Source organism: Austrofundulus limnaeus, unplaced genomic scaffold (genome assembly GCF_001266775.1).
Source record: "Austrofundulus limnaeus strain Quisiro unplaced genomic scaffold, Austrofundulus_limnaeus-1.0 Scaffold4, whole genome shotgun sequence".
In the NCBI taxonomy this organism is placed as follows: domain Eukaryota; kingdom Metazoa; phylum Chordata; class Actinopteri; order Cyprinodontiformes; family Rivulidae; genus Austrofundulus; species Austrofundulus limnaeus.
In genome coordinates, this window is record NW_013952406.1 from 2410254 (window position 1) to 2419250 (window position 8997).

Consider the following 8997-nt stretch of genomic DNA (forward strand, 5'->3'; position numbering starts at 1 on the left):
CAGCCGACAAATCTGCAGCAACTGTGTGATGCCATCATGTCAATATGGACCAAAATCTCTGAGGAATGCTTCCAGCACCTTGTTGAATCTATGCCACAAAGAATTGAGGCAGTTCTGAAGGCAAAAGGGGGTCCAACCCGTTACTAGCGTGGTGTACCTAATAAAGTGGCCGGTGAGTGTATAATCAAGACAAGAATTTCTATCTTGTGTTTTAAGAAGAACCAGTTTTCTGTGTATTCATTAGATTGTGATATAACACAATGAGTTTGGAGTCAAGTCTTTATAATTGTGGGTTAATAATAAAAAACGCCCCACAGCTTCCTTTAGGCTCTGACGTTACGACCGGCGAGATTAAAAGCATTAGCCTTTGAAAATGACCTTAACTGTAAACATGCACATTAAATGAAGGTTATGTTAATGACTGTTCACTGTTCCGTAAACTAATCGGCTTAACAATTATTTCCTCTTGAAATGTTCAGTTTTCATTTCTGTCATTTCCATGGTAACAAAAACATAAAAAAATAAAAAGACACGGGCAATAGAGTAATCTTTCAATCTCCGAGGGAGACCAAAAAAAAAAAAAAATCTGTTGTTACGAGCCTTTAAGTGTTTGGGATCTGTAGCTGAACTAAGTGGCGATGAGAAGGCAGCACTTTCCATTTCTCAGTGTGAAACCTCCCGAGACTCGAAGAGGACCTAAAGAGGACGCTGCTGACGGAGCGGTGCATTACTGTCCGGTCAAAGACTCATCCGGAGCCGGTCAGAAATCGCTGTGACAATGACACGACGTCTCCGTGTGTTGCCGGTCCCCGTGGAGAACATCTTACGAGACAGAGGGAGAGCATGCTGTCAAAGTGCTCCTGCTCAGAAATGCTGCTAGGCTAAAACACTCTGACAGTTGTGCCTTTTGGGACAAAAATAATGGACTGAAACAAGCCACATGTGCCCTCGCTCTCACAATGCATAGTCTTTGTCTCTGTGGATCACTTTAGATGCATTTCTCTTCCACTCCTGCAGCTGCGGGAAATTTAATGCACCAGTCAGGCCTCTTTTGGAAATTTGACAACTATAGCTAAAGTTTATTTGGCTGTATTGTCACAGACACGTCAGGCCCTCCTCCAAAGTGGCTTCTAAGCGAGTATACAAGGGCTACCAACTGAAATAAGGAACACTGACAAGGCAGAACAATTAGCAACTCAATGGTCACCAACTTGTGACTTTTAACTAATGACTGACAGACTTTTTTTTAGATTAATAGAAGACAGCTTGTGGCAAAATGTGGTTTAATTGTCAAGCTGTTTTTTTTCTTAATCACCTATAAAGAGATTTGCACTGATTTAAAATACATCACAAAGTGGATTGCTTTAATTTGAATAGAGGATTTCTTCATTTAGGAGAAAGCAGGCAGTGTATACAAATGCAATTACTGAAAGCGACCAAATCAACCACATTAGCCATTTGAAGTCCAACTTCAAATTCAATAACGCTGAATCTAAAAATAAAGGTTTTATTTTTAACAGCTTAACAAATTGAGAAATGGTTTAGTTTAAAGAGGACATATCGTGCAAAATCCACTTTTTAATCTGTTAAATACATTTTGTTGTGTACTTGGACTCTCTAGGAGTGCAGACAAGTTGTTCCAGTGCTGTGTAGATATATTTATGTTCTGTTTGGGTCATATTTATCAACCCCTTTAATTTGGAGCGACAAACGATAKCGATTAACGRCTGTCACCACAACCCGGGTGAAACTCAGCACACRGGAAGCGATAGCGACAGCAGCGTTGAATATTGCGCTCTCGGGTTGCTTGTCTTCAAAAAATTTCATTGGTTCTTCTRCTGCTTCTTGTAAAGTTTATTGGTGGTTGGCAAAAAAAATGAATGGAGGAAAATCTTACTGGATAAATTCGCCCAGGCGCTAACAAATTCCCAYCACTTCGTGAAGTATCATATAAAATTTGAAAGTTTGACAGAGCTAAACAAATCGGGAAAGTCGTAGCTAACTGCAGTGTGTAGCATACTCCCCGCTCATAGGTCAGTCAATGAAACCCTCGTTGATAGGTTGTAGCGCCATGCAACGGAGACCAAAATTCAACATTTTTCAACTTTCACATGTCGCGTCGCAAACTTACGTGTGCACGTCTAAGTTTACGAGCTCAAAATTTCACGAGTTTCGACGGTCGCTTGGCTGGAGGAGGCCGAGCGATTGTCGCCTCATCACACAAGTTCTATAGGAAATGAATGGAGAGAGAGCGACAAACTACAGCGATTAACGGCTGTCATCGCAGCCAGGGTGAAACTTGACACACGGGATGCGATCGCAGCGTTGCGAATCGCGCTCTCAGGTCGCTTGTCTTCATGAAATTTGATTGGTTCTTGACTCTGAAGGCGGGTGTGCATTACGGACGTGTAAACTAAACAAATCTTGCGATGCTAATTATATTGAAAAACAAACACACATCAAGATACAGTTTTATGAGGAAAAACTTAACATAAACTTCACCCTGGTGCCAACAAATTCCCACAAAGCTTTTTAGTAATCACTTGGTGAAAGTGTTAGCTAACTGCAGTGTGTAGCATACTCTCCTCTCATTGGTCAGTCAATGAAACCCTCGCTGATTGGTTGTACGCTAAGCGACAGCGACAAAAGTTGAACATTTTTCAACTTTCATATGTCGCGTCGCAAGCTTGCGTGTGCACGTCTACGTGTACGAGCGTGACATTTCACATGCACTATTTTCGCCGATCGCTTAGCTGGAGGAGGGCAAGCGATTGTCGCCTCACYGCACAGGCTCCATAGGAAATGAATGGAGAGTGAGCGACGTCGCCCCCCGTGTGTCGAGCCCTTAAGGCTGGATGGACAAGTCGTCCCTTGTTCACACATTTTAATTAATTTGTAAATTAGCGCAGCTATACAAACCCCTCTATCAAACTAGAATGGACTGCTGTAGAAGCTGGAGGGGCGGGGTGTGAAGCGGTCGTTTGGTTTTAAAGAGACAGCCTCAAAACGAGTTAATCTGAGAAAAGGGGCGGGGCTTGTGGAGCTACAATAAGGAGGAATTCAGACCAAAGCATTGCAGTTCCACTTTATATAGACCCCAACTGAAGGATTTAAATGTGAAAAAGACAGCTTAATTGAGGAAGTGAGAGGAAACTGAAACAAGCACACACCTGGTGACCAGTGCTGAGATGATATCTGTGATGGTACTGTTGAGTTCATTCAGGAGCTCTTCAATAGGTCCAGGGATGGGCAGCTGCTGTCTCAGGTGCTCTGCTCTCCGAATCTGCTGCCTGTTTTGCCAAATGGTTTCAGCCAACTTCTCACACCTGACCAAGCAACGCAAACCCAACAACAAACAAACAAGAAAAAAAAAATTWAAAAAMGAAAAGAAAAACAACAACAACATATAATTCATTTGATTAAAATTGTAAGAACTATTAGGATTCTGGTTGAGCATTAAAATCATCTTCGCCTCTGCCTTTCTGGGTGCAGGGTGATAAAAAATAAGAGAAAAATGTCACTGCTGATACATCTCTGACAGAACAATTAACGATTTACTGTAGCAATTCATCTAATAAACAAYGAAGTCTGAAAAACTTAAAGAGAAAGAGCAAAACAATGCTGTCCTGATTATCTGTCCCCCATTGAGAGCCAATGAACCTTGGGGGGGAAAAATCCCAGCCATGGACCACTGGAGACTAATAAACCTATGATTCTGCTCTGCATGAGGGAGACTAGTAGCCGTGTTCTTAGCTGGGGGCGGGAAAGAACTCACCAGGACTGAAGGATGTCCAGACCTCCCTCCGGTGGGCCCCCGTTGCCTGCCAGCTGTTGCCGTCTCTTCCACTGGATCAACTCATCATCCAGAATAAGGGTCTGCTGCTTTCTCAACAGCTGCAGTGTTTTCTGGTGCTTCTCAGCCAGGTCCTGGAAAAAAAAAACATATCAGACAGGACACATGTAAATCAGAACTGATGCTTTTCAACCTGGCACAGAAACACGTGAGTCTCACCAGTCGGTATTTCTGTAGTGTGTTGGCCTCTCTTGTAAGCCATGCCTCCACAGTGGCTCTCTTGCTGAGAAGGGCGGGTTCCCGGAGCTGACGGTCAGCAGGGGGCAGCGTGGCAAGGCTGCTCAGCTGAGCTGCGGAGGGTGCGGACGAGTCAAAGTGAAAGACGAGCAAAAGGGAGCAAGTTTTCAACCTACATCCATATACAGTTTATGTTTTCCACTCTGAATAATAAATAGTTTATTAGGAAGAAGGTCCTCTAAAGGAACACAGATGTTGATAAATCGCAGTCTTGTTTACTGCAACTCAGTTTGTTTAAGAAAGTTCCAGAGGGCATTTTCTTTACTTAACAAAAAAAAAAAAACCTTTCAGATATTTAATAGGAAGTCTGATGATCTGTCTATAATTTCACCCAAATGCCCCCAAATAAAAGCAGCCTAGCATTTCTTGAAGGAATGTCTTTTGTCTGCAGAGTTTTAGAGACTAAGATGATCTGATGTTGAGTAACACAGGTGTTATAGCTGTTTAGGCCAGAATAAAAAAAAACAGCTTTATGAAACAATATTAAGAAAAATATCACATGATCTGTTAGTGCTTGGAGTGTTGTGAATGATCGGCAGCTGCTTTCACAGCAAATTTTTTCTAAATAATGGTAAAATTCACTGAGCTCAATAAGCTGTAGGAGATGTCTTAAATTTTAAAGATCAATTACTTTCTGAAGGTTTAATTAAAATCCACTTGGCACACACATACAAACACATGCACAGATGCTGATAAACATAGTCTAAGTTTTAAATGTGAACCATCTGCGTAAAATATAAAGTTGAATCAAAATGCACASAAAACCACTTAAGTCGAATTAAAAACATAACATTTCTTCCATTAAAGATTCAAATAATTTCACACCACAGCTGCCCGTCGCTTTGAAGTCAATCAAATAATCTATTCTAGTAATAATTTGGAGACACCAGAGTCATGCGAGGTGGTTTTACCCTGGATGCGAAGGCTCTCCTGGTACTGGATGATGAAGTATTCCTGGTTGTGCTGGAGCTTTCGCAGGTCGTTCTCAGTGTCCTGGGTGAGCAGCCGCAGCTCCTCGAAAGCCTGATTGATCTGTTGGTATTTCTGCGACATGCTGTCCATCATCCCACCAACCGGAGAGCTCGACTAAACAGAAAGTATAAGAGATAGAGGCAGGAAAAGCTCAAACAAGTGCAACTAGTAAGGTTGGTTTTCCCGCCGTGTTGTTATGGCCCGGAGCGGACTAGACTAGCGTATTTATGGCGGCTGTTAATGTGAATTGTTAGCCACCGGTGAGCTGATATCTCGGTGATAACCTTGGGGTGATTCATTGACACTTTTTGTTGCAGTTGGAAAATTTGCAGACATGATCCCCAGCAAAAAAAAAAAAAAAAAAAAGCAAATACCTTGAAGACACTTGAAGACTTAATGAGAGCACACAAAGGTCTAAACTAACCAGAACGAAATTGACTTGGCTCAAGTGCAGTTTCACAAAAAGATTTTTAAAAAATGCATTGCGACTGAAAATGAATTCCTCCCAAGACTCGCAGAGTCGAATGTTTTCCACGCTGTTGGTTTATAACTCGGTGCCGGTTATAAACAGAGAAATAGACTTATAGGAGCATGACGTCACGAGAATACGCTGTGCTGTCTCAGTTTCCCGCTGGTTGAAACTTGACAAATGAAACAAACAAGCAAAGCAACAATCAGTTGTTGAACCCAGAGATATACCGAGCAGCCAGAATCCTACATCAAACAAAAACTGGACAACAATCCGCTCCAAAACCCCCCAACAGCTGGTCTCCTTACACATTTATAGACGCTTGTTAAGAGGGTTTGCTTTATAGGGGTAAACATGAACTGCTGCCAACTACCACATGTGTTTCCCTATCTACACTGAAAAACATAACTTGTAAGATTTACTAAATAAAAAATCCTAACGATTTGCACTAAATTTTATTGCTGAAGCATCAGGTACGATGTACTTGTTAGTATTAAGTAAAACATACTTACCACCACAATTAACAGTCATGAGTTTACAGAGTAATTTTTACTCAATTTATTTCAAAATTTAAGTCATATTTATGTAAACAAGTAAATAAAATATGTTCATTACGGGTGTAACAATACAGTATCTGTATCAAACCGTTCAATACGGTCCTTTAGGTTCATCGAACAAAGATTTTTAAAATTTATTTTATCAGCTTCTCTTCTGAAGATGCTCTGTGTTGAAGGATCAGTGGATCTGTGTTCGACTACTCCACCTAGGCTGTGTTGTCGAGCACAGATCCACTGAGAAACTTGCTGTTTCAGCAACATTTAATTTAAAACCTACTTTTGAGGTTAAACAAATGTTCAGAATTAATTTAAACAAACTGCAAGTTAAGAAGGGCATGGGAAATTTGTATTTTTTAATTGACAAAATATTGAACCGTGAGACTAAAATATCAAACCGAATCGTGAATTTTCTGTATCATTACACCCGTAATGGTCATATACGACCATATTTTATTTACTTGAATTTTAATTTAGATAGCTTTCATTGACTTTCAGTGGTGAAACGAATTCTTCAGAATGTCTTCATACCTATGTAGATAAAGACGTGTAAATGGGGAGTGGCACAGAGGCTAGAGAAGGTGAGCCTATTGAAAGCTCGCCAGTTCAACTCCCTAGATCAATAAAAAAAAAGAAAGTGGAAATGAAGGTTAATAAAATTAAGTAAATAAAGCATTGTCATATATGACAGTATTTCATTTCCTTTACTCAATTTATTTATATAAATTTGACTTAAAACCTGAGATTAATTGAGCAASAACAAGTAAATTTGTGATGGTAAGTAAACTGTCTTAATACTGATGAGTAAATCGTACCTGATATTACAAAAGTAAAATTTACTTGTTAGGAGGATTTTATCTAGTAAACCTAACATTATTTTTTTCAGTGTACATAAACTGATTGAAAACAACTTAGCAAATAATGATGTATTTGTAYGTATTTATGCCCAGAGATGTTAAGTAAAGTAAGCAGATGAAAGTGTTTTGTTTATATTGAGTGCATACCAGCAACTGTGTATTGATATATTTGGGAAATTACAGGAATAAATGTTTTCAAAATGTGAACTTTGATATAGTTCAGGATAACCTTTATGTTTGATTTTGTAGTTTGCAACGAGCAGCTTTTCTTGCAGATTTGTTTTTCCACAGTTTTGTCTGACTCCAGGTTCATTAACCAGTGTGCAACACATTTTTAAGAATTCACAATCGTAACAAAAACATGCACAAACCTCTCTGATACCAAMCCAACCAAAAGTTTGTTTCCATAAGAATACTTTATCATATCTTTAAGCAGACAATTTTCCAAATGCACCACTTGGCTAAACAGAGAGCAGTTATCCAATTACCCAATTTCTGAATCGAGCTCCATTATGTAGTTTGAGCTTCTCTTTGTGTTTTCAGCCTCATTCGGGTTATGAAATCAATACGTATCTGCAGGCGACACCCTGCATTTCCGGTTTACATCCAACTTACATTCGTAGCCTCTCTGATGAGCCTCTGCTCGGTGTAGAGGATGTGTTTGATGCATCGAACCAGCTCCAGAGGACAGCGATCATACGTGCTCTGAAAGACAAGGAGCGCATGATCTGTGTTAGGACCCGTTAGCTCCTGACCGCGGCCGAACGGGAACACAACAATTTAGCAGCATCAAAGGACCTTGTTAAGATCTGGAACCGAAGCTGGAGACGTGCTAACATCGCTTAATGAGACTCAGCGTGGCGCACTTCAGTGATGTGACCCACAAGTGTACAAACAAGTTTAGGCGTTTATTTCTTCCGGTGATATTTTAGCTGCGAATTTACTTTTCTTGTTTCTAATCAGTTGATTGCAATCAAAAATATATTTTTAAATAAATAAAATCAAAGAATTGTTATTCCCAGTCTGAGTAATACTTCACTCTGTCCGCTGCTTTCACTTTGGGAAGAGGACAAACAGGAAGCAATCTGCAGGCAGGGAATTGGATCATAAATAGCAGCGCTGGTTGGCTACCGTAGAACTCACTTGGGCTGTTCTCTTGGTTTCCATCAGAGTGGATACAACCTGTTCTCACAACACTATGCGTACTATGTACTCTTTCTAAGAACTGCTAAAAGGAAGGCAACTATGCTGAACAGTCGTGCATCCAAAACAAGTACCYGTCTTGTTTCATCATCAGCAACCCATACAGTATATTGTGCAGATGTCAGATGAGATACTGTTGGCAAGTAGTTTCTGTCTTTTTGTTTCCAGTGAGAAATCAGGAACATTTTATTGCTTTTTCTAAGTGAAGTTTCTAGGTGTCATCATTGATGAAAAACTGACATGGAAAAATCATATAAATGATTTAAGAACAAAAATAGGCAAATCAATTGGAGTACTGTACAAAGTAAGAGAACTGTTCAATGATAAAGCACTGTTTATGTTGTATAACGCTATAATTACTCCACATTTAATTTACTGTATTGAAGTATGGGGTAAAGCTTGTAAAACTATCACAAATCCTATTTTTATTTTACAGAAAAGAGCTATAAGAATTATTACTAGAAAATAATTACAGCCAACCAATCTAATACATTGTTTCATGATTTGAAATTATTAAAATTTTATGATTTGATCGATTATAATATTTTACTATTAATGTACAGAGCTCATAAAGGTGTCTTACCTTTCAACATTCAAGTAAATTTTGTTAAAAGAGAGAGCTGTTTTTATCTTAAGGGAACAGAAATGTTTGTGAAACCCTGGGTTCGTACGAGCCTGAAGGAGCGATCCACTTTAATCCAGGGAATAAGATTATGGAACAGCATGGAAGATGAGGTTAAAAATGCCAGATCCTTGCGTTAAAATATTGTTCGTTACCCTTTACCTGTTCAGATCTAATACCAGTTAATAATGACGTGAATGTCGAAGTGAGCCACACAAAACCATTCAGAC

General features: G+C 39.6%; 1 protein-coding gene across 2 annotated transcripts in view; it reads right to left on the minus strand.

Annotated features, from left to right (window-relative positions):
* The window catches only part of stat5a (signal transducer and activator of transcription 5a), an 88632-nt gene that overhangs the window by 15771 nt on the left and 63864 nt on the right, over positions 1-8997 (minus strand). For both annotated transcript variants that reach the window (XM_014023166.1, XM_014023159.1), the window contains 5 exons: positions 7558-7647; positions 5002-5176; positions 4013-4143; positions 3776-3927; positions 3171-3326 (listed from right to left, as the gene is read on the minus strand). In XM_014023166.1, coding sequence (XP_013878620.1) covers positions 3171-3326; positions 3776-3927; positions 4013-4143; positions 5002-5176; positions 7558-7647 — 704 coding nt within the window. The remainder of the gene's footprint in view (positions 1-3170; positions 3327-3775; positions 3928-4012; positions 4144-5001; positions 5177-7557; positions 7648-8997) is intronic.